Below are 25,419 nucleotides of genomic sequence, written 5' to 3'. Positions count from 1 at the left end.
TGTCTGGGTCAGTTTTCAAAGTGCCCACTTCTGTGCTTTTGGCGTGGGCCAGGGAATGGTAGACTGAGAGCAGAGGGTGTATCTGTATAAACAACTTGTTAATTCATCTAAAAACGTGTAGCTCACTTTGTAATGCAGCAGTCCGATGGCCACAGCGAGCCTGCACCCCCGAGAGAATTCCTGGGTGGGAACTTTTGTGAGCTCAGCAGCTTTAAACTTTGCATTAGCAGAATCTGTTGTCCCATGTGCTCACTGCAGTGCCCATCGAGACAGCAAATGTCAGCTGGGAACCTGTTCACCAAATACAACTGCTCCTCGGAATCATTGGGGGGCACTGGTTCTAGGGACCCCCTTGGGCACCCAGGTCCTTATACTTACGTCCCTTCCATAGCGTGATGTAGTATTTGCATGTGAGGTGCACACATCTTCTAAAATACTGCAGACCATCTCAAGATTATGTATAGTATCTAACATAGTCATTATTCTGTTTAAAGAGAAGTAACAAGGAAAACTTCTGAGCATGCTCAGTACCAAAACTACTCTGCCACCTCAGACACTTCCAACCTGTGGTTGGTTGAATTCTTGTGCAGAACCCCTAGATATAAAGGGCTAGAAGATTATATGATTTCACACCACTTTGCAGATTATTACTTGAGGACCAGACTCTCCCTAGTTTTTCCGGCTTGCACTACATTAAGGCGTCCCACCCTCCTGCAGCTGTCACCTGCCCAGGAGAGCATCCTGGATCCCCGGGAGGTCCCCGGAGGCCCCGCATAGGTAGTTTGAACACTGTTCACCAACACTGATGTTCTTGTCTATCCTCTGTGGCTACAACACAGGCGCTAAGACAAAGGTCCAGGAGCCACTCTTCAGGAGCACGAGGCCCGAGGGAGACATCGTTAAAGGAGAGATGGCATCAAAGTGGCCGTGGGCTGGGCAGATATTCTGTAGCTAGAACACAGAAGCCTCTGGTTGCTGGGTCTGAATGTAGCACCCCGAGCTTTCCTTGCAGTGGGCTTGGGTGTGTGTGTCTCTGTGTAATGGGAGACAGAACGGCTCAACAGAAGTGGGAGAGCATGGCGAAGGTGCGAAGCAAGATTGCAGGGCGGAGTAGCCTGGTGCTTCAACAGCAGCCTGCAACCGGTGAGTAGGTCTGTATACAACTATTACTCATATACAGAAATAGGCTCTAAAAGCACAGAATTTCTTATAGAAATAGGCCCTGCAAGCACAGAATGACTACTGGGTGAACTCATAGATAGAACCCCAAATACCCCCCTGGGCTCTGTGGATTTGAACCATTTGGTTAACTTTTATGAGTATGACTCTGGGGACAGGTGACACAGTTGCCCTGTTGTTGGATAGGAGCAAACCCTGTCTACTGTATATATGGTGCCTCCTTCATACCTATGATAGTCTAATATATAAAGTGCTTTCAGATTTATGATAGAACAATTATCATAATGTACGGTAATATGTCAATGTGGTTTCTTTGATAGTCTTTTAAAAGTATTTTATTTTTAATCAGGTGTATGTGTATAAATCTATATGTGAATGTATGCATGTGAGTGCAGAAGTTCAGAAGATGTCAGAGCCTCTGGAGTTATGAGGCAGTTGCCAGCAGTGCTACGTGGGTGCTGGGAACCACATTCAGACCATCTAGAAGAGCGGCGAGCGCGCTTAACAACCAAGCTATCTGTCCAGCACCTCTCAAAACATCGCATGGTACCAATTTCCTCTCTGTGATGTGGGATGCTACACTGCTCACATGCGATGTAGGTGAATGCCACGGGCATTGATATAGTGTTAGGCTACCACTGACCTCATGATTATTTTAAGGACCATTAGACAACCACAGCAATGCTCACTGGCCTCAACTAACTGAAATCGCAGCAGCAAAACTCCAGACGAGAGGCCCCACCATTGGCTTCACAGAACTGAGGTTTGAAAGCACCCAGCCCTGTTGCCTGGTACACGGGAAGAAGGAGGTAACCTCAGTCCCTTCTCCCACACCTGGCATCTCAGGAGAGGTTATCATACCCAAGGTTCCTTGTTCTGAAGACAAGGCAACCATGGAGGTTCTATGAGTGGAAGTTGACTAGGCTGGGGGTAAGATAGGTCTCCAACTGCAGGGCCCACCACAAGTCCTCCCCTCCATAGGGTAGACATGAACCTCAGTGGGGTAGTCATTCTAGTGACATAACAGCCACACCCTAATGTGCGCATGCTGTGTAACCAGACAGTGTGTTCTTGTTTTAGAAGGACTCAGATGAAGGTGAAATGAGATTTGGTATTTGGAATCATCTTGAGTATCAGAGGGCAGAGCATTTTGACCTTCATCCATGCCTGGACATGTGACATTTCAGGAAATCCTCATTTTACCCATATCTGTGGGCTAAAGCATGGGCACTAAGTCTACTGTCCACCAACAGTTGGGAAAGAACTGTTCTTCGTCCCCAAGGAGTTGAGGAGTCACATGCCTCACTCACTGTGGCTGACTGGACTAGAATGGGAAGCTGTCTATGCCAGGATAACAACTTCAGGATCATCCCAATCCTTAAAAGTTTAAGTCTTGAAGAGCCCGGCAGTTTATCTAGCCAGAGGCAAAACTCCCACCTCTGGGCAAATTGACATCTGAGGCCCATTGCTGCATGTATGTAGTGGCTTTTGGAGGTGGACATAGTGAGTTCTAGTGGAAAACCGGCCTCTACAGGAAAACCAGTTGGTTTAGAACCAGAATGGACACTAGATACTGTTTTCTTTGCACAGGGTCATAAACACAGGCGAGCAGTTATCAGTCTAGGCAGTGGTTCAGTGGGGCAGCAGGCTGAGCATAGGGATGTGCATCTGTATGAGCATGGGGATGGCCTTGATGGTAAGCAGTTGAGGAATACAGCTTTACTTCTAAATAGCTTTCACAGGCCTACGTTAAGCTCCAAACCCTCTGTTGAGTTTGGATGTGCCTCTCAGGCTTACGTGTCTAAACATGGAGTCCTTAGCTGGTGACCCTGGTTTGGGAAGCTATGGGCGACTGGGTGGAGACTAAGTTTTATTCTACCAAGATGTGCATAGCTGATTGTCATGGACATGAGACTTTTGCTTCAATGCCTCACTGTGATGGATTACAGTTCCATAAACTATGAGCCAAAATAAGCCCATTCTCCCTTAAGTTGTTTTAGACATTCTTCCACAGTACTAAACAAGTAACCAACACATCAACAACCCTTGATATAAACGTTTTACATAAATGAATGGCTACCAAATAGAAGCAGATACACAAAAATCCTTTTATTAAGTGGAAGTTAGACTTATTTCATGGTAATTAACCAGTTACAAGTGCATCTAAATTCATGTGTGTGAACATCATAGAAATCAGAATGGTCTTTCTGAAAGACTTGTGTTCTGGCTTGGTTCGTGCCAGTGCAAGCCAAGGGTAGAACCATACACAGAGTCAGTACAGGATGACAATGAAGTCAGACTAGATTGGCAACACCATATTCATTGTTACGGCTAAGCATTACAAAACATGAAAGTCCAAAGACCAGAAGACTATTTCTAAAGGGTTGACTCTACACCCTTCCTTCTACTACATGCTTTGAGGACTACCCAGCAAATCCTCCTCTCTGGGGGGACAAGGACTCCTTGCTGTAGGACACATCAATGGGCCATCAATACTGTAAACTTTTGCTGGTCCTCTTGATGCCCATTGTAAGCGGACAGCAGCCATCCCCTTGGGAAAGTGCAGTTAACTGGTGTGAACATTTTCTTTTGTAAATCTTGAAGCTGAAAATTTTCTTCTTTTCCAATTAGCACCAGTTTATGTTAAAATATTTTTTCCTGGTGTTAAATCTTAGGAAATGTTTTGTAAAACTAACACACAAAGTCCAGAACAACAAAGACACTTTTTTTTTTCCAAAAAAAAAAAAATGTGTTAGAGAACAGCATTTAGAAAAAAACCGACATCATTGAAACACTTGACGTATCTATGTACAATGTGCCAAAAGCTGGCAAGGAGCTCGGCTGAAAACAGTCTCAGAAAAGGTTGTCAGCCTGAACCTCTGCAGGCAGTATTTACAGTCAGAAAAGGATTCAGAAACGGAGTATCAGAACATCTGGATTTGGCTAAAAACCATGTAAAAAGACACATCGCCCTCCCCTCTATCTCCTATTTAGGTTGCAGACGTATCTCGTATGACCTTAAGTACCAGGGTTAGAAATGTGTTTTCCCATGTTATAAACAGCCTAGAGACCTCCTCAGCAGACACAAAGAGAACCAGAACAGCAGAGAAGTGGGGTTCATTTCCTCATTGTCACGTGGTGGGGAGATGCTGGAGTAATGGGGTGAGTACTGACCAAAGGAGGAAAGAACCATTACCAGTGGAAAGGCCCATCAGCACAAGGCTGGAGAGAATTGGGTATATTCTGTACAGATTTTTCAAATATAAGTGATCACCTCCATGTAATTTTGAACAAAAAAAATCAATTATTTGCCTTGTCAGACAAATAATTTATATTTTGTTCTTTGAAAACTATAACCTAAACTCTTCCTCATCCACGGCTGGACTGAGAATTAGCCACAACAGTCTAAGCTGGGTCATCTTTAGCCAATGCAATGGTAACTTTCTACAGTTTTGTCTGCCTGCTTATTGTTACTGTTTGCAGTGCTGGAGACTGAACCCAGGCCTCCTCGAAAGTCAGGCAAGAGCTCTACCCCTAAGCCACACTCCTGGCCCCTTTTACTTGCTAATCCATCTCTCAGAAGTGGGCAGTGTGCTAGTGGTCCCCTCTGGGAGAAGGCGCGTCCTCCTCACCCACTGCACTGGCTAGCTTTTTCAGATCCGAGTCTGGATGCGCTGTCTTGAAATCATCAGCGTGAAAACAAAGGCACCCCACACCCTTATGAGGATTGGCATTCTCATTTATTTTGAATAATCTGTAGTTGTGATAAATCTCTATGAAAAAAAGTACTTGGATTTGATACAAAATACATGTTTCTCTTTGAAAATGCATAGTTTATCATTTTATACATTCATTTATTATTAAAGACTTTGTAAGGAAGTACTTACCCCTGAAACGATGGAAAGATTGTACCTCAAAAGACCTCTGTGTACTGGAGAGTGCTGCTGCCAAACCTTCAGTCATCGCCCACCCCTGCCTGCACCCACCCTAACGCCAGTGTCGCCCAGAGGATGCTTCCTGGCCTCAGTTCGGCTTTTGTTGTTTTTATCACACACACTATAACCTCACTTTAAATATCTGGTAACTTTCTTTTTCATACTTTAAGATTTGGTGTTGAAAATTTCAAAGGATGGCTTACCTTTAAGGGCAGAATATGCTGATTCCCACTGCTAAGGGCAGCTGAGAATCATCAGCCAATAGTCCCCTCCCAGCCCCCTCGTTTTCGAGCAATGGCCACAGGTCACCTGGCATTTGTTTTTGATGATAGTCTTGAACCCTTTGGGACCTAGCATGTACTTTCTTCCCCTGAGTGCTTCCACGTATATAGGACTATATGATATGATATATTTGGAAACTATACTAGGGTATACTAGTTAATTCATAAGAGTGTTTACTCGACCGACCACAGTCTTATCGTTACAAAAATAGGAATTTTAGGTGTACTGTAGGAAAACATGGAGCAAGGGCAATGTTTACACCACCCTGACTGTTTTTACACCCGGGGTATTTGTTTGGAAGTCATGGAGATAGTATGTTTTGGGAGCACCATGTGCTTTCTGAAGCATCTAGATTTCATCTGAAGCTTTCTCCCCGTGATCAGTTTCCCCTGTTGAGACACCAGAAGTTGAAGCCATGCTGTCATACAGGGGTTGATCACGCCACGTCACAGCCACCTACTTCTAATAAGGATATAGAGAGAGGGCCTAAAAAAGTTATCCCTCTGATTGCAGTCTGCCACATTGGGCGTCCTTCCCCCATTCAGGGATGGATCTCTGAGGGGTAGCTCAGACCTAAGAACTGCCCCGATTCCTGCAGTGAGCCTTCTCTTTCCTGTCTTGTTGTCTGTACCTGAAATGAGAGCTGGGGCTGTCCTGGGGGAAGGAATGATTAACAAGGTGAGCAGATGGCAGTAGTTTTTGCTTTCCAGAGATCTACAACAGAACAATTACACTCCATCATCACGGTGGAGGCCAATCTCACCCACTCTAACCCTTGAGCGGGTGGGGTGGGGTGGGGGTAGTGCCTGGAAGAATTTAGTCTGAAGCCCTCCTGGGTTGCTGCCACCCTAACACAGCATATTGTCTCACTGACTCTAGCTTTGGGTAGGTGACCACACTGAGTGCCCTAAGGCACATGGAAGGGAATAGATGCTGTTTCTCGGTGGTAGGGTGGTGGAGCCAATGCAGATCCTCGCCTCACAGCCCAGAGACTGTCTGTTCAGACAGGGAGCGGCCACTTCTCACAGGGAGGGTAGCCACTCACTGAGCAAAATGAACATCCCCAGGTTAAGCATCCACTCCTTCGGGTGGTGACTTTAGAGCAAGTATTAAGTAAGTAACTAAGTAACAATAACTTAGGCTCGTCTCTGGATCTGGAAATGAACACATTTGACTTCTGGATTAGGAGATGAGGACCAAGAAGGGAAAGAAAGTGTCTATGCAGCAATCTGCCAAGATGGCGGAAATTGCAGTTAGATAGGGACTCTTCTTTCAGACTCACTTAAAGGTCTGTCTCCTTTAGAGTTTTCGTTTTCAGTCATGGTTGGAGACAGAGCAGAAGAAAAGAGGAGGCATCTGTGTTTCCCCGAAGGCTTCCTTCTGCAGTCACAGTTCTCTTGCCTTTTCTAGGGGCCACCATGTTCTACTTTGGCTAATTTTCTGAATGAAAAACTTGGGGAGACTTGATTGTAATAAAAAAAGTGAAATAGTTAATCAATCTACTGCCTTAGAGCATAAAAGGGGGAATTCTCTCTGGAGGCTCACAATTCAATAATGTCCGCTGAAAAAGAACATTTTTTAAAGAAGAACAAACTACTATTTGATTCTAACCTGACATCTAGTTATTTGCTTTGCTTGTGTCCATTAACACTAGGCCCTCCCTGTATACTGTCAGTCAAGCACAGGCGGCAAACCACACACCCGGCTGCCTTTTGGTCAGAGTAGAAAGGAGCAAACCAACTCTGCCTCCCAGCACTGAGTTACTTAAAACACAGTAGCATTGTCAATGATAAGAAAACAGAAACCTGCTCATGAACTAGGTAACTGGCCAATCTAGTTTTCTGGGGCTTCCTTCTAGTCAGTCCTATGACAAGATTCCTGGTGAGTGCTTTACTCTGAACTTGGGATGCTCACCCTGGCACCCTGGCACCCTGGCACCCTGGGATGGAGTTCATTCATGTATCGGGCAGCCTATAAAGGAAACCATCCATAATGGAAGCCATCTCTTTAAATTTGCCAGCATCATTTAAACTGCATTCAAATTTACACAATTCAACTGACCTAGGCACTTCTAACATGCTTAATTAAAGGTCTTTTTGATTTGGTTCTACAAACGTTAACTTTGAGCTGGTTTGAAAGCATCATCTAGTATCAATTTAAACTTACACAGTCTGAAAGGCTAGAGGCCAGCAGCAAACTATTTTCTTTTCTTAAGGATTCAACATTTTTATTTAGAGTATTGCTTTAGCTAATGAACTCTTCTACTTGACCATTTCACTGGATGACTGAATTTGCACTTGGTGACACAAATGAGTGCTCCTAACTTCTGGCCTGAGAACGTGGTGGGGCCCTGGGAATCTTGAGTCACAGTGGAGGACAGCCGGGCCAAGCCTCTCTGCAGGCAATGATGGCGCTGACTCACAGGTTTGCTCCAGTGTCTCGGCCTGCATGGGGGAGTGGCCTTAGGATTTGTTTTCTATACTAGCTCCATATGGAGATCAAAGGAAGTAATGTCTGAATGAGACTTGCTTTACCATATAGAACTGCCCCTGTAACAGCAGGACTTCAAGAGAAGACAGTTTAAAATAATGTACTTTCTCAGAACAGTGAAAAGTCTAATTTGCACACCCTCCACATGCATCATAGTCATTCTCAGTTTTATTTCGCACTCCGAGAAAGACACTATGATTTTCTATGTGGAAAAAAATTCCTTTAAGGTGAATGGGCTCCTGAAAACACTAAGTGCCTATTAGTTCCAAAGCAAGGGCCTTGCCAGATCAGAGGCGAAGTTTTATATATATATATATATATAAATTATATTATGTATATATGAACAAGGAGAGGGATGGCCTAGGAAGTATGAAGAGAGGGCAGAGAGCATTGGCATGGGAGGTACCATGTGCCATTGTAAAACTTCAGGGCACCTGGCTGCCTCCACAAAAGGCACGTGACTATTTTCTTTTCCTTCCTTCCCTTTTTCTCTGTTTTTCCTTTGCCAGCCCTTCATCACAGTGGTCACGGTAGCAGACACAGTAAGAGTCAGGATTACAGCTCTTCAGTCCTTTGGGGTGTGGCCTGGGTATGCCAGGAGGCAGCTCTGGCAAGAACTGGGTGACAACTCAGTGCATTCTGATCAGGGGCAAGGCTAATCTAAAGCGAGGGCAGTTGTAGTTTTGTCTTCCATGAGAATACTCTCTAGGGAGGAATAGCTTCTTTCCTCTTTTGAAATGTCTGCTGTTCAGATTGCACCAGCACATGAGTCTATGGTGCTCATGGATGAATCTGGGCCTGTTAGCTAAGGAGTGTGGAACTGATTTCCACAGCTGAATGCAGTGCTACAGGATGCCTCTGCCCCCACACAGCTTTTCTTTGGTCTGCAGTATTGGCCGAGAACCCATGCTAGTGGTCAACACTTGTTGTCAGGTGGTGCCAAGTCTCCAGTTTGGATCTGGGCAACCTGGCCTGATGCCTCTGGGTCTTGATTGTCAAAGGCTGAGTGAGGGTCCTTCCTCTTCGGTAGATGTCAGCTGCCTAGTCCAACACCACTTCCACTGTGGGTCCTGGCACGCCCTGAACATCTACAGTCCTTTTCCAGCTGTTCTAAGGCGTCTAAATGCACAGCCTCTGGAAAGAGAGTTCCATGCACAGGTCGGGTAAGATGCACACAGTGCAAAACCACGTGCCAGGAAAAACTTGCTGGGCACCCAAATGCCATCCATCAGGGGTGCTATCCAAGGGGATGGCATGGAGAGCTGGCTGCAGGCCAGCCCGCTCAGATACTGGGTGCAAGGCTGTACCAGGAGTTCCTTCACACGATGCCTTTATAATTCCCCCTGACCAGATTGTAACCCTTCCATGGAACCAGAGCCAGAACGATGTCTGGAGTAACTGGTAAGTTATCCAGCAGGCACACAGCCGCCACACCTCAGCTTCTGTTTTGAAGCTGTCTGCATACTTGGCTGAACTAGGCTAGCTTTTTGAGTCAATAAACTCTTGGGAAGATGTTTTCTATAACAGTGAGTGGGCTTGAGGATGTGGAACAGCTTAAAATAGCCTTGGCAATGCTCACAACTGTTTGTGTGGCTCCCATTTCTTACGTCCCATGGGGATACTGCCACTTTCTGCTCACAACCTTGTGTGCCTGTGAGTTTTTCCTCGTGAAATCAAATAAGAGTCAAACGGTCCTGATGAGAAAATCTCTCAGTTGGCAGTGGTGAGAACAAAACATATAGATACCACGGTTTTAGACACTACCACCAAGTGATGTTTGCTTATTAAATGTGGGCATATAGTTCTGATAGGTGAAAACTCCTAAGAGAATTCATATTACACTCGAGGAGTGTTTCTCCCATGGCCTAGAAGCCTATGTGCTAGCATCTTAGGATTAAAATATGGAAGGTTGAGTCTTCATGTGCCGTCCCCCCGCCCCCACAAAGATGCTTTGACACACACTGGTCACGATGAGGGAATAGTTGCTGCTTCATTGTTTCTCTTGTGAATGACCTTTCTATCTGTCCTGCATTTCTACCCTTGCTCAGAGGGTTAATTGAAAAGATACGCATCAAACACTTGCTTAAAAGTGACATAGCCCTTGGATTGTGAGCAGGAACTGTGTGCCGTATCTACACTTCCTGCGGGTTAAAATACTGCATTTAAAAAATAAGCTACAATGTATAAAACCAAGGTCATTTCCCACAAAGTGTTCATGTTCTCTGTGATTATAAAACACGGTATCTTGTAAAATATTTCCAGTTCTGTTAAACTTGAGAAGTTAAGTACTAATGCTTATTATAAAAGTGTCATGTCTCTTGCAGAAGCCTAAGCAGTCTATTTCTTCCATTTGGAAATTTAAGTTGTAATTATTATTGTATTTAAGGTTACATCTACCATAACACATTACCATTGCTGATTCTCAAGACACACACAACAAAAGTTATAAAACATGAGATTGTCTTAGGAAAAGAAGGAGCTATTTACAAAGCAGGACAGGAGATGAAAATTCCCGTTTTGACCCCTGGCCCTGTGATAGGTACTCTCTTTAAAGCATGTGTATCATTGGAAACGGGCCTTTTCCAGGTCCGCCTTCAGAAGCCAGTCGAGTTCATTTCATACTTTGCTTTGTTGGAGTACAGTTACTCAGGACAACTGGTACCTAAAAGTGCTAACCTCATTTGTTTACTAACTTCCCATGTGGCTATTTACAACGCAGAAAAGGCGGGAAGAAACGGTTTTAACATGGAGGAATCCCTATGGAGGACCGGGGGCACCTGTGTGCTGCTGGTAGGTTTCTTTCTTACAGAAATAAAATTGCCAGTTGACCCATGTGCCTGACATGGCCTTTGAAATGACCCACACTGCCGCCTGTCACGGTGACGGGCCATGCTGGCTCCACTCAGCTGCACATATTCACACAGGTCAATGCTACAGCTCATGTGGGTGGTGGAAATCCTACGGATGTGAGAAAAGGCAGCACCTTGTCCATAGGAGTCCATGGCAGTGCGCTCCTGAACATGCAACTAAAGCAAACCACAGGCCTTGGGCAGCTTTCTCTCACTTAGAGGATGCTAATAAACAGCGACCCAAGACGGAAGATTACAACGGGAACAGCAAGGCCTTTTTTTTATGTTTACATTCAGAGGAAGCCTTGTCACGTCTATGAGTGCCCAGCAGGCTCTGCACCTGTGGCTCACACATCAGTCGGCTTTAGGCCAGTTACAAAGAGACGGTTATGCATGGGGTACCTCGGCCACACCTCACAGAAGTCGCCTGCCTGTCCAGCTGACATGGATTTGTCTTGAAATGATACTGAGAGTTTACATAAAGAAAAACTTTTTCTGAGAAGAAAAGACTTGAGGTGGTTAAAAAAAATCTTCCTAGTCACGGGGTTCTCCAGATCTCTTCCCACATCATCCTTGTTTCCCTGAGGAATGAGTAGTGTTTACAGTATTCTGCTACAGTAGCATGCTCAACATATTCTCTCGTATGTATCGTGTCACCTCTTTTCTCAGAACCTTCTCTAGTCGATGCCGCCGCTGTCTTGCAGTGCGGCTGAAGTGAGAGACGGAAGCAGACGCTCTTACAGGGCTGGCTCACCTTAAGCCCAGGGCTTCTGGCCACAGTGTGGTGTACTCCGATACCAGAGAAGGCAGACTCCAACGCTCGTCATCTTGAATTGCAACGGGGAACAATTTGGCTTCAAAATTTGGAGGGTCCAACGCCAGTGCTGTTCTCTACAGATGATCTTTATTGCGGCTTGGTCACAGGAGGCAAGGAGTTTCCTCAAGGGGACCTCTTGGACATGCTACTGGCTGTCAGTGGGCACTACAGGCCCACTCTGGTTGGAAACCCACGGATTTCTTCCTGGTGCTGGCTTTTGCCGGTCCAGAGAACCTTATTTCCCAGACATAGGGTGGGAGAAGGTGAGCATGGACGGCTCCTGCCAAAGCCTCTTGGTTTGGACATCTGTGGCAGACATGGGAGGATTCTTGGCTGAGCAGTCCAAGAAGATGAGCAGAAGACAGGGTGCGTAGGTCTCCTGCACGGCCCCCTTGACACATATGCTACCTGGGGGTTTCTCCATGCTGTCTCACCGGCTTTCACTGTCCATATTCTGGGGAGGCTAAGGCTGGAAACGATCGCCTATTGCACACACTGCTTCCTAGCTGGCTGGGGGGTGTCCTGCCAATCACTGTGGCATGCTTTTTCCAGGAGAAACGAGAAAACTTTCTCATAAGAAAGGGCATCATGGAAGAAGAATTAGAAATTTCCATTGGACAAAAATTCATTACATCACCGCTCCTTTTATAGACAGGGCTGTCAGCCCTGGGGGTGCAGAGCCTCAGGCTAGCAGCCAACTCTCAGCCTTCCTTTCTCTGTTGCTCCACAAAATGAAGACACTAAAAGAACTTAGTTTCATGGAGATGGCATGAAATGAAAAGTCAGGCTTCATTTGGCACTTCATTTGGTTCCCCAAATATCAAAATAACTACTTAAAAATGTAACTCATACAACCAGTGACGGCAGCATCTCAGTCAGAGCTTTCTGGTCCCCTGGAACTGCACCCTTGCACACAGGGAATGGGCACACTGTCCAGTACTGCACTCAGGATTGGCCTGCACCTTCAAAGCCAGGTAAGAAAAGATACAGTGCCTAGGGCTGACCTGAGACTAAGGCCCTAGGCAGGGCTGGGGATGCCCAAGAGCTGGCATGGTGAAGGCTTTAGAGAAAACGAGGGATCCAGGCCAGGTGCATTTGCTGTGGTGACTGTGCTGACAATAAGCGCAGTCAAGCAGGTTCAGGTCTGCCAGACAAGCAGGTTCAGGCTGTGTTTCTGGGGGAGAGCCCTAAGGCCTGCTCTCATGCAGAAAGCATCACTTCACCTCGAAGTTCTTCAAGAGAAGCTGGATTTAATTTCACATCACTTTACTGTTTTGATTAAAGTCTTCACCTGCAATTAAAAGAATCTGAGGGAGCTTTGCTGAGAACCCTGTGGCCTAGGACCCACCTATTACTTAAGCGCATGGTGAACTTGACCAAGCAGCTGACGGACATGATCTACAGTTGCTCAGGACCTCTTGGAGCAGCCAGAACACCATTTCAGGGCAGTGAGGCTGCAGGACACGGGAGAGAGGACATGTCCAGGGTAAAGCACTCTAGCTCTGGACTTGAAAAACAAAATGCCGTTTCCTGGTTGCAGGTCAAAACATCTGGAACAGCTGGCATGGCTGACATTGATCATCAGCCTACAGGGAAATCAGATAAAGCTTTCTCTCTTCTCGAGATAAAGGTTTTGCTTTTAAGTATCCGAAGGAAAAGATCAGGATCTCTTTCCTGTTCTCCTTGACTTGTGTGATAAAAAGCCACGTGGATTTAAAAAACAAAATTGCCAAAATACATGAATGCACCAGTTTGGGGATGTTCCCTTGTAGAACCTCTATACATACCCCTTACATAAAAAGAGGCATCTCTGATTCCGACAGGACTTCTACTTTGTAAAAAAGCACTATGTACAATCTTTAGACATATATTAAGCTTTCCTCTGTGCAACTTCAATAACATTCATATGGCTGACACCATGTTCCCCATCCCTACCCAGCGGCTCCTGGAAGGTGCTCTTACCATGCACAGGTACAGGACACTCATGTCTCGTAAGCAGGGCAGGCAGGGAGTAAGCGTCCTGACTAGGCTTGATGGACGCTCCCAGCTCTACCCTTCAAACAGCCAAGTCCACTGGCACAGACATCCCAACAGCTGGCACCGAGCCTTGGCCCTACTGAATGGAGAGTTCTATACTAAGATGCATTTGCTTTTGGGCATCCTGTAGGTTACTTTCTGAGCAAATTCTTAATTCATAGTTCCAATATTTTTATAATACAACAAAATTTAGTTTTCCATCATCCATATATGTCACCAAGTCCACTAACTCATCCCCTAGCCGTGTAAAGCATGACATCTAGAAAAGTGCACTCACAATGGCAGTTGGCTTGTGGCCCCAGTGATCTTTCCCACAGGCAGGGGCAGGTCAGCTGTGCTCTGCTGGAAGCAAACCTGCTGGCCAGTCTGGAGTTTTCTACCTGGCGGAGTTGGAGAGCAAGATGCTAACCCAGGGCCCTGGCTACCATCTTGGCGGGACCAAGCAGGGCACACTATCCAAGCTGCAGTATGCGATATCCCTGAAGGAAGCATCAAGGCTTACCAGACTGCTACTGGCACAGCTCTGATCTGAGCCGTGGCAGGCAGAGTTGGTGCAACCTTTGGCATCCAAGGACAATCCCCAGATGCTTTCTGTAGTGCCTCTTGGTGTCCTGACCTCAGGTGATGGCTGACATGATTCCCATGGCCAAACACTTCTGGCCGTATGCTACCCAGGGCTTGCAAGCTAACATCTTTACAGTGGTTCCACTTGGGTCCTTGAAAACAAAACAGACATAGAAAAGTTCTTTCTTGAAATACGTCATGGTGCGGACTGCTCCAAGGAGCTGGACAGAAAACAGGGAGAGGCCTATTCACAAGGTGGGTACTGTCCTTTATACAACTGCTACCTCATACTGCGTAGCTTGTGGGCGTACCATTCTCAGTGTCAAAGACCCTCCAAGGTGCCACAGTTCAGAAAGCTTATGAAAATCTCCTTCTCTCTAGGGGAGATGGGCCTGGTTGGCTTGGATGCTACAGAAGACCAGCTTTAAGACCTGATAATAGCGAAGGAAGCTGGCTTTTCCTTCGAAGGAAAAAGTCCTGCTTGGTGCTCTTGCCCGGTTCTCAGAGCAGCGCGGTGCTGAGTTTCTGCTTTAATTCCACCAAGGAATTATATTCCTGGAATTCCAGGAGGGCCTTCCCTGGGCCTTGAGTAGCTCCCTTTAGAGGGAGAGGCAGGAATGGCTGGGGTGAGCCTGCCCCCCGGCTCAGTCGATGAACCGCTGGCAGGCCTTCTTCCAGCGGCAGGCGGTGCACCACATGTCCCTGTTTTCCATCCCGTAAACCTTGCGGCACTTTTTGCCTTCTCCTCTGGGCTTTCTGCAAGACAGACAGCAGCAGACAGGTTTAGGGACAGGACCTGGGTGGGCCTTCTGGGGAGAGTTCAGAAGGAAAAGGGGGAAAACAGAAGAAGAAAAATCCCCCTGGGAATGGAGTAGGAGCTCCCCGGAGAGCTGGGTATTTCTCTGGCCACTCACTGAAGCTGTTTCTGAATCCCATCCATAGAAATGTCTCCTTGGCCGTGGGGTGAGGGTAAGGAGGTAAACACAGGGCTATGGGGGTGGACTGGGCGCCCCTGCCTGGCAAGCAGGAGGTGCGTGCTTGGGACCTATCGGATCTGGATGGGACAGCGTGTGTCAGCATTGCCTGTAATCTACAGCCGGGTGGGAGGGGCTGGCAGAGATCCCTGCAAGTTCCTCGACCAGCTTGCTTGTGGTGAATGACCGAGACATGGCACCAAGACAAACTCCTGAGCTGTCTTCAAACTTCCACATGTGCACCACAGCATGCATCCGTATGCATTTTCTGTCCCTGCCCCCACATACCCTGCCTGACACAAAACAAACAACAACAACCAGAAAAATACACAAAGCCCAAACAGCAGAGAACAACACTGTTCTTCCTAATTTTCAGTGTCTTCCCAGTGCTGAGAATTCTGGTTGAGGCTTCCTGGGAGACTCTCCTGGATAGAGACTGAAACTTATTATCATGTCCTACAGAAGGCAGTGCAGGACAGTGGTTACTGCTGTCTATCCCACAAACTGCAAGTGCCCTTAACTATTATGCACTGGAAACCATGGGAAGGGAAGGAAACGTGCTTCATGGACTGGGAAGACATTTTATAGTGGGTCATAGTTTGGTTCCTCTTTGCTATTTCTTTGTTTCTTAGGACGTCCCTTTGAGGTGAAATAGGCAGCATCGAGCAGTCATACCTCAGGGTGACTGTCCCTCTGGGCGGGGAGGACAGGGTGGTGTGAGCGTGCTGTCTCTGCTCTCCTGTGCCGGCTGCATGATGGTGTGTCGGAGACACCTGGGAAACAAGGACAGTCGGGTTGACGGAGCAGATCCATTCCTCCTTTCCGAGAGCACAAAACCCAAAGCAGGAGGGTTTTGTTCTCAAATGCTGAGTTAAAATGAAGTCAGGACTAAACTGGCGAGGTTAGGAACTCTGGGAGGGCTTGTAGCTGGTACGAGATAGCTATGCTAACCAGATAGGACTTGTGCGGATTAATGTGTGACTGCTATCTAACTCGCCTCGGGCCCCAGACACTGGGGGAGTGGGCACGCTTCTGCTGGCAACATTTCTCTGTCATTGCCTTCCTACCCACACAGAGAAGCCCAGTAAGCTCCGAGCAAACAATGGCGTTTCCAGCTCCAAGTTCCAAACACTGAAAACCAGCACGGCCAGGTCTACTCCGGCAAGAGCCATGGTCGCGTGCCACCTCTGTGTGGGCTCAGGGACAGACCTCGAGCTTGTCCAGCTTGTTCTCACCAGCCAGCTCTCTACATTCCACAAAGCTTTTGCCCTGCATCTCAAACTCTTTCAAACGTCTACCTTGAAGTACATTTTACTAAATATAAAGAATGTGTATCATTATGGATAGGACCATATGCTATTATTTATAAATAAATAATCATTGGGCTATGTGACCACACCATGCTCACTGAGTGCGCGAGACTCCCAGTGAGTTCAGGACTCTAACCTGTAGTTTTCCATCATGGCGAATCTCTGCAGAGTGGGACACTTGCGGTATCTGGGACATGTTTCACATAGGAAGATTTGACTTTCTTGTTTTCCACACGGACCGCAGGACACTGGGCATCCCACGACGCTAGCTGCCTGCTACCCCCTGTGCTGAGCCATACCTCACTCTACAGGGCTGTTTTGGAACGGAGGAGATTGTTTAAGAAAGGTCATATGACTGCCCCGAGGGTCAGAGTTCATGGGTGGGATTCGGATTTGCCATGCCCTTCTGTATGTGTTTTAGAGAATTTTCTTTGTAATCTTCTGTCATATGGACTAGAAAAGATTTTTGACTGGAAGAATCTTTCAGTCCCATTTCAGACCGTTTCTAGACAATAAAATACATAAATAAATAAATAAATAAATAAATAAATAAATAAATAAAAAAAAAACCCAAGCGTCTTCGCCAGTTACTTTCCCTGTGCTTAGATAGAATAGATGGCAGAAATGATCACAGGAGATCTTTATCTTGGCTCACAGTTCAGGGAATGATGTCTACCATGCTAGGAGAGGGCAAGGTGGCAGCTTGGGCACAGCCTGCTCAACTTTTGAGTTTGCAAAGCAGGTCAGGCTGGAAGCAAACAAGAACTTTAAGACCTACCCATAGTAACCCACTTCCTCCAGCTAGACCCCACCTCCTCATTTTTTTTTTAACAAGGTCTCATGTAGCTCAGGCTGTCCTCATTTGTTTTTTTTTTTAAAAACTATGTGGTGGAGGTTGGCCTTGAACTCTTGATCTTTCTGTCTTTACCTCTCAAGTGCTGGAACTAGACCATGCCTGGCCTCCCTGCTTCCTCTAAAATTTTATGTTGAAATTCTACATCCTGAGCTAGGTGTATTAAAGGATAAGCCTTTGAAGGAATTAAAGCTAGATGAGGTTGTAAGAGTAGGGCCCTGCACCAATAGGACTAGTGTTATAAGAAGAGACCAGACAGTGCACATGCACATACACCTTAATAAGAAGAGACCACCGAGTGTATCTACTCCCTGAGCCCTTACTTCCACCTTTCTTACTATTGACTGTACACACTAGAAAAAGCCAGGTGAAAACACAGCTCTAATGGTGGACTACAAATTGAGAGCCCTCACCAGATGTAAACAGTCGACACCTCAATGCTGGACTTGCAGCTTCAGGGAAATACACAGCTGCCACCCACACCTCCCGCTTAGATAACCAATGAGGGCTCCTGCCCACTCCTCAGCCTCGGGCTAGAGAAGCACGGGTAGCAGGCTGTGGTGTCTGCAGACAGGAGACTTTGGGAAGGGCCCGGATGCTGGCTGGGGCTCACTAATGCCAGTACTTGAGAAATCTGGCACAAACGTGAACAAATCGAAAGCCAGGAGACCTGGGGACAGCTCAGAAGGGCTTTCTGTAGGAAGTGTTCCAAGGCTTCTCTTCAACACTAGATCTCAGGGATGAGGGACAAATGGTACATTGAACCCAGGACAACAACCTCTGGGCATTTGTTTGGGAGTACAAAGACAGAAGAGATTTTCATTAAATAGAAACTATTCTCTTTGGAATTTTCAGAGAAACTCATCCTTAATGTTCTTCATAATTTAAAATGGTGAGAGTTGCTATCTGAAGCTACTGGAGAGCGAGGAGCTTCGTGTTCCTAGACTCTGCCTGGCTCTGTATTTCACAGAGTTCAGGGCATGCATACCGATTGGCATGGAGTCAGTGGATGAGCCAGTCCACTGCTGCGTGGACGAACAGTTAGCAAGTGAGCCCACAGTTAGGAAGTGAGTGGCAGGACAGGGGCATTCAACTTTGTTTTCTCTGAAAGCACTGATAGGAGTTCAGGATCCTAAGGAATAATTTTAGAGCTACATTCCTGTCTTCCTAGAGTCAAACAAAGCTTTTAAAAATATACCCACAACCTTAAAATAGGAACAGCAAGCTTGACTGCTGAAGTGTTTATCTTAAGTCTTGGCCAAAGCAGATTACAAACCAAAGAGACTAGAAATTCTCCCGTCTAAGAATAAATTAGAGATGGGAAGGAGGCTGGGAGAGGATCAGTTGTTGTTGAAGCTCCTGCTGCATAATTCCGAGGACCTGAGTATGAAACACAGTGCCATGCAGAATGGACAAAGTACCACGCAGGACATCCGTAACTCTGGTATAGAGGTGGGAGCCAGGCTACCCCAGGAGCCCATAGCCAGCCATTTAACTAATGTGTGCTCTGGGTTCAGAGACCCTGCCTCAAACAATGAGGGGCAGCAGCTGAGAAAGACAATCTTTGTCAACACCCACCCACAAAAGTATCCCAACACACACACACACACACACACACACACCCCAAAATGAGAAACGGCCACGGAAGGTAGACAGACGTTCCAGTTAACCTAGACACTACGTCTATTTTCTGTGCACTCTCCCTGCTAGGATGCCCTGGAAACCAAAGTGGAAATCAAAAAAAGCGGGGGGTGGGGTGGGTGGGTGGGTATTGAAACGGAGGGTAGCGACAGCTAGCGTCCATGGAAGAGTTCTAAGATTTCATTGTTGGAAAACAAACAACATAAGGAATCCTGGCTGGCATCCTACAGACACTTTTAGAAATGGGGGAGAAGAGACAGCTGGTTAAAAACCAGAACCATGTCTCTATCGTGGTCTAATTAAAAAGAGCACAGCAGAGTCGGGAGGTGGTGCGCTCCTTTAATCCCAGCACTTGGGAGGCAGAGGCAGGTAGAAGATCCCTGAATTCGAGGCCAGACCGGTTTGCACGGTGAGTTCCAGAACAGCCAGGGCTACACAGAGAAACCCTGCCTCAAACCTGCCCCTCTCACAAACAGATGGAGCATAAGCTAAACATGGCCGACTGGAGGCAGGACGGCACATTCAAGGTGTGCCGGGGCTGTGGAGTGAGTTAAAGTCCAGCCTGACTGAACAACTAACTGAGTTTGTGGATCAAAGCAACAAGCGCAAAGAGAGATGCAGCTGCCTAGCACGCGGCCTTGCATTCAACTGAATACCAAAGGGAGCGTGGTGGTCACAAGCTCCCCTCTCACGCTGATGAGCAGCATGGCCTATGGCTTAGGAACGTCTTCGTGAGCTAAAGCGAGGAGCTGAGAAACGGTTTCACTCAGCCTGTAGCTGGAATCACAACTGTAGCTTTCACTTTAGGCCTGATTGTGGCTAATCTTCATTGTGAAGTTTAGAATGCACACCTCTGGGTGGGAGGGAAAGACCTACACTGAGTGTGGGTGGCACCATTCTGTGGCCTGGGCCCTGGATGAAAAAAGAAAAGGATGAAGCCAAGTGGAGAACCGCCATTCACCTTTCTGCTCCGGGCCATAGACACACCTACAGCCATGGCTTCCCCACCACGAGGGACCAGTAGCCCTAATAAACCCTCCCTTCTTCAGTTCCTATTGACGGGTACTGGTCACAGGAATAGGGGAAGTAAGTACACCAGGCTGTCAAAGAAGGCATCTTAGTCTCTTTCTCTGGGATAACATACTCTGGAGAGGGTTTATCCTGGTCCATGACAGGGAAGCCAATGGTGGGACCGGAAGCACTGGACACAACGTGTCCACAATCAGGAGCAGGAGCCGTAAAGCAGGCTCTTCTCTAGTTCCTAATGCTAGTTCCTAGGATTGTCTAAGGAATTCATGCCGACCATGGTGGCCCCACCTTTCCATTTCTATTAACACGAAACAATCTCCCCAAAGCATGTCCAGGCCTGTCTCCCAGGTGCTTTTAGATTTTTGTCAAATTGACAACACTAACCATCGCAGACAGGTAATGCCAAATGGCAAATCACTCTAGGCCTTTTTTGGTTTTTTGTTTTGTTTTGTTTTTTGTCTACCAAGGAGAAAGTCTCCCAGAGGAAATGGTTCAGTTGTCTGATGGCCACAAGTAAAACTAACAAGAGAATGTCCAAGGTCACCCCTTGAGAGTGGATGGGGCCACCACTGTTCAGTGGCTTTTGAAATTATTCCATATTTATGATAGTGCTTAAAGATCACAACCCAAGAGTACTTTCTGGAAAGGCCCACTCACCAAGCCCTGTTAGCTGGGGGCCGTTCACTGACTGCTTTTATGGAGTTTGGTAAATCTGATGAGTAGAGCATAACTTAGTTTGCCCAGTGTCTCAGGAGGCTTTTACACTCCCTGGGAACCTCTGGAACTTGCCAGGGCTGGGCAAGGTGGGGAAGAGAAAATAAGGTAACATCTGCTACTGTGAGCCGAATTCTGAACCTTCTCAAGAGTGAGTCACGCCCCTCTGAGCATGGCTGCTGGGCAGGAGGTCTCTAGGTATTCTGTGGAAACTATGTAAGACCCGATGAGTTTTTAAATGAACTATTAGGAGCCAAGTTAATTCATAGTGATTTCTCAGGATCACTTCTATATATTGAGCTAATTTTGATGGACTACCTAGATCACTGCTGCATATTTTATCATTCATTTACTTTCAAATGATCCCTCAGACATGGACTGCTCAGGCTTTAAACGCCGGCTTTTCTGTAAGAGGTGTGAATCAGGCTACTAATTTAACCATACACATAACTATAGCACCAACAGCCAATAGTTTCTTCTAGGTTTCTAAAGTGTCAGTCAAAACGTCTTTTCCCAGCTGCACCCATCTGAATCACAAGGTGCCTTGCAGGTAAATCTCTAAGTGTCACTTAGGAAATATATATGTGGGGCTGGAGAGATGGCTGAGCCAGTAAAAGCATGCTCTTCCGGAAGACCTGGGCTTGACTTCCGGAGCCCACATGGCGGCTCACAATTATCTGTAACTCCGGTTCCAGGGAATCTAATATCCTCTTCTGGTTTCCACGGGCAGTGTATGCATGTGGTGCACAGAAATACAAACAAGAAAAACACTTAAACACATAAAAATTTTTAAAAATCTTTAAAAAGAAGAAGCTTATGCCTTTGGAATCTAAGTAGGATGTTGAGTACCTGTAATAGCAGCATTTGGGCGGTGGAAGATCAGCAGAGTTCAAACATCATCATAGACTACATAGAGTTCAAGGCTGGCCTAGGCCATTTGAGGCAGCGCTTTCCGGCACCGACTCCATCTTTTTCGTGTCTATCTCAAAGCTTGTTCTCTAAGTGTACATTTGACTTGGCTCACCTTGCCATGCTTTGCGTACTTACCGGAACGCCTGTGAAAGTGACTGGAGGAGACTGCCAGGAAATGCTGAAGCTGCTGCCATTGGGGGTGAACTTAGCAGATCCCGGAATAGTCACCGGGGGCGTGGCCTGAGAGACAGGAAGCAGAGAAAGCTATGAGAGTGATTGGACTAGTCACTGGGGCGTGGCCTGGGGGACAGGAAGCAGAGGAAGTTGTGAGAGTGATTGGACTGGTCACCGGGGTGTGGCCTGAGAGACAGAAAGCAGAGAAAGCTGTCAGAATGATTGGACTAGTCACTGGGGCGTGCCCTGAGAGACAGGAAGCAGAAAAAGCTGTTTGAAAGAGTGACTGTCCACAGCTTCTTAGTTCTCATTTCTAACGCTGGGCTGTAGGAACAGACAGGGCTACTCTGGTTACATATGCCAACAGGTAGAGGGTCAAAGAGAGTAGCCAGAAAGAAGCCTTTCATATAAGGAAATCTACCTGAGGTATGAGATGGATTTTTGGATGTCAATTTCTGAAAATTAATCAAATATACCTGTTTTTGGATGTATGTAAAAATATGATACCATATTAGGAAATACCTTAAACAATAAATTTGGAAAAAAGTACAATTTAGGGTTTAATATGCATTATAATTCTCATTATTTTGCTCATTAGACATCTCATATCTAAGAAAATGGATACAGTGATGGTCACTGCACAGCATGTATTATGAACATGGTTAAAGACTTGGCTGATGAGATAGCTCGGCAGGGAAAGGAGCCTGCAGACAAGGCTGAAGACCTGAGTTCAATACTCAGGACCAGAGAGGAAGGTTTTTGTTTCCACCTTTACATATGCAATGTGTCAAGTGTATGTGCATATACAAGTATGTACACACGAAATAAAAATGAAAGAAAAAAATTAAGAATCTTAAAATTAAGCAAATTAACAGAGCTGAGATGACAAGATTCAAGTCTGTATTTTTCCTCTCCAGGCTTAGTGTTTTTTGTTTTTACTTGTTTGTTTTAATTACAAATATTTCAGCTAGTTACAGTGGTTTTGTACCTGGCCTCCAGAGTGACCAAGAGTATAGCCCTGGGCCACCAGACCCTTTTTGCTGTTGGTTTGGCTCTCTAAGACTTGGTCATAACTATGTAGCTCCATAGCCCAGCCCTGGCCTCGAATTCATGAACCTTTGCCTCAGCCTCTCAGCGCTGGGATTAAAGTCACGAGCCACCACTTATAGCTTGAGATCCTGGCAAAGAGGAAAAATAGAAAACGCGACAGAGTTGCTGGCTGCTGCGTGTTAACCTGCTGTCCCAGGCCTGACTGCTACTGCTTTTGAGCACGGCCCTTAGCACGCACCTGGTAAGCGTGGTCAGTGTGCACGAGGTAGAGGGTGGTGGGGGCTGAGCGGCTCAGTGGTGTCACCAGCTTAGTGTCTGTTTTGGCACAAGGAGTTTCTGCTCTGCTGGAGTCTGGGATGGGAAACGTGGGAGGTGAAGCCAGGGACTGGGAGGGCGAAACCGGGGCCACACTGTTCAGGCCTTCAGCCACTGCATCCGTGTTGAGCTTGATCTCTGTGTAGTAGAAGTCTTCTTCCCCATCACTGCAGTCAGATTCCCCTACTCGCCTAGGGCAGGAGAGAGCAGAGCAGATGCTCAGAGATCTGTCCTCTCGCCTCCAACTTGTGCAGACCGTTCTCTCCACCTGGAATAGCCTCTGTCGGTCTGGCGACCTTACATTACCCTGCGGCACTCAGCCACCCCATTTGAAGATTAACCCATTTGAAGAAGGTTTTCATCAGCTTCTGCTCTGATTTAAATGCGCCCTCCAACCAGCACTGTTAGTAACTTAATTTCCAAATCCTTATGTTAAGGGCATTTGGGAAGAGGGTCTTTGAAAAGCAAACAGAATTAGGAAGGGTCAAGAGGATTGGGGAAGAGGGGCAGGGCGGGATGACAAGATGGGGACTGGGTACGATGGTAGGGAGATGGGCTACTACATTGGCACAAGTGGTTCTGAAAGGAAAACCAGTTCACGGCTTTGGTTTGTCCGACCATATCAGGTTCAGATGTAGTGAGGGAACCCTCACCAGACGCTGGGGAGGTGTCTGCTCTATGGTCACAATGGCGCATGACCCAGCATCCAGAACCACGAGTCAAATAAACTACCATGCCTGCCTTCAACTTCCATGGCATCCAGTACTATACCACAGCAAGGAAAACTAGAGCACTAGAGTAAGCTTCTGAAAGCAGTCTACCTACCACCCACCCATCTACCTTCCTACCCATCATTTATTTACTAATCTGAGAACAATTTATGGAGAATACACTACACAATGAATAGCCTATAAGAGCACCAGTGGAAGGGGAAGCCCTGGGTCCTGCTAAGACTGAACCCCCAGTGAACTAGACTGTTGGGGGGAGGACGGCAATGGGGGGAGGGTTGGGAGGGGAACACCCATAAGGAAGGGGAGGGGGAAGGGGGATGTTGGCCCGTAAACCGGGAAAGGGAATAACACTCGAAATGTAAATAAGAAACACTCAAGTTAATAAAGAAAAAAAATTCATCATTAGAGAGACTATTATAGACAATTCAAAAAAACCCATTCTACTTCCTAACAGGAAAACACAACAACAACAACAACAACAACAACAACAGAAAAACAAAAACAAAAACAAAGACTATACCTTGATGGTAAATTTGGTTTTTATGGTTTTTGTTTTTTTTATTTGTCTTGGTTTTTTTGAGACAGGGTTTCTCTGTGTAGCCCTGGCTATTCTGAATGCTCTGTAGACCAGGCTAGTCTTGAGCTTAGAGATCCATTTGCCTCTGCCTCCTGAGTGTGGCACTACTATCTGGCTCCATGGGATTTTTATAGTCTAGAGACTTCTATAGTCCAAGAAATCCCTAATAAACAGCCACTTAGTTTATGAGGTTTTGTTAAGTCACGGGGAAAAAAAGATTAAGCAATATTTGAGAGCCCTTCATAGAGAGGCCCATGGTTGGGAAGAGTATTGATTTTTACATAGGATGTTTAGAAGTGTCAGGTAAGTAGCCACCTGCATACTGAGGCTTTGAATGAAAGCAGGACCTGCAGGTGGTGGGGATGATGCTTTTGCTGAGAAATGTCCCTCACAGGCTCCTGTATCTGAACACTTGCTCCCCAGCTGGTGGTGCTGTTTGGAGAGTTATATAACTTTTAGGAAGTACAGCCTTGCTGGAGGAAATCTATCACTGAGGTGGTCTGTGAGTATTTACAGCCTGAACCACTTCCTGCTTGCTCTCAACCACTTCCTGCTTGCTCTCTTTGCTTCCAGCTTCCCCCCATCTGCCATTGTGCTTTCCTCTCCATTGTGGACTCTAGCCATCTGGAACTGTAAGCTGAAACAAACTCTTCCTTCTCTCAGGTGCTTTGGTCACAGTGTGTCATCACAACAGTAACAGAAGAGTAGCTAATACACCAGGGTGAGCTTCTGGAATGAGGGCTGGTGTGATTGGGCAGGGACTGACTGCCTTTAGTGATTGTGGAGGTTACAGAGGTTCCCCGGGATGTTTAGGAAATGGACGTTGGTTTGAAAGGCTCACAGTGGTTCTTGTGTGAAGGGTGAGGGCGGTGGTAAAGTGCCGGAGGAAAGGCCTTGGAGGCAGATGCTGTCATCTGCAGTCCTGAAGAGCACCAGGGCTCACATTATAGGGTTCTCTATGTTCTCTCAAAGAGCATCTGTCCCTT

General features: G+C 46.5%; 1 protein-coding gene across 1 annotated transcript in view; it reads right to left on the bottom strand.

The window, feature by feature from the left end:
* Nucleotides 1-3,273: 3,273 nt before the first annotated feature.
* The window catches only part of Zfp704 (zinc finger protein 704), a 191,502-nt gene continuing 169,356 nt past the window's right edge, over nt 3,274-25,419 (bottom strand). The window contains 4 exon segments of the mRNA NM_001447250.1: nt 3,274-14,909; nt 15,803-15,900; nt 21,722-21,826; nt 23,049-23,316. Of these exon segments, the coding sequence (NP_001434179.1) occupies nt 14,798-14,909; nt 15,803-15,900; nt 21,722-21,826; nt 23,049-23,316 (583 nt within the window). The 3' untranslated portion in view covers nt 3,274-14,797.

Source organism: Rattus norvegicus, chromosome 2, assembly GCF_021556685.1.
Source record: "Rattus norvegicus strain SHRSP/BbbUtx chromosome 2, alternate assembly SHRSP_T2T, whole genome shotgun sequence".
Classification (NCBI taxonomy): Eukaryota; Metazoa; Chordata; class Mammalia; order Rodentia; family Muridae; genus Rattus; species Rattus norvegicus.
Note: the sequence above shows the minus strand (reverse complement) of the source record. Positions and strands in the feature narration are given on the sequence as shown.